The 491-nt window shown below is 43.0% G+C and overlaps 1 protein-coding gene across 1 annotated transcript in view; it reads left to right on the top strand.

Moving 5' to 3' along the window:
- The first annotated feature begins 286 nt into the window (after positions 1-286).
- REL (v-rel avian reticuloendotheliosis viral oncogene homolog) overlaps positions 287-491 on the top strand; it is a 26,730-nt gene continuing 26,525 nt past the window's right edge. The window contains exon 1 of the mRNA XM_009319586.1: positions 287-379. Within this exon, the coding sequence (XP_009317861.1) occupies positions 287-379 (93 nt within the window). The remainder of the gene's footprint in view (positions 380-491) is intronic.

Raw genomic sequence — 491 nt, 5'->3', positions numbered from 1 at the left:
CTTTGCTAATTACTTAGGTGGCGTTGATACCTGAGGCTTCATTTAAAATCTGTTCTCTCACCCCCCACCTTCAACGTGTGCGTGTACATAAGAAGAAGAGTAGATTGTCTGAGAAGGTAGTACCAAGTGGAAAGACGGTCATATCAATCAAAGAGCCTGGATTTTCTAATTCTTACATCTTCTGCTGCTCGTTAAGCTCTACGGTGTACTAACATTGAAAATGTTTTGTTTTTAAGGTGGCCCCGAGCCCTACATTGAAATATTTGAACAACCCAGGCAAAGGGGCATGCGTTTCAGATACAAGTGCGAGGGAAGATCGGCAGGCAGCATTCCAGGAGAACACAGTACTGAAAACAATAAGACGTTCCCTTCCATACAGGTAAATGCCGCTTTTATCCGTGAATTACCATTGCCCACATTAACATTGTGCTGTAGCTGTGCGTTGGACTCGGTGCAGTAACTAAAATGCTTTTCATTTCATGTTCTGTTAC

The sequence above is a fragment of the Pygoscelis adeliae genome, unplaced genomic scaffold, assembly GCF_000699105.1.
Source record: "Pygoscelis adeliae isolate BGI_AS28 unplaced genomic scaffold, ASM69910v1 Scaffold122, whole genome shotgun sequence".
Lineage (NCBI taxonomy): Eukaryota > Metazoa > Chordata > Aves > Sphenisciformes > Spheniscidae > Pygoscelis > Pygoscelis adeliae.
Note: the sequence above shows the minus strand (reverse complement) of the source record. Positions and strands in the feature narration are given on the sequence as shown.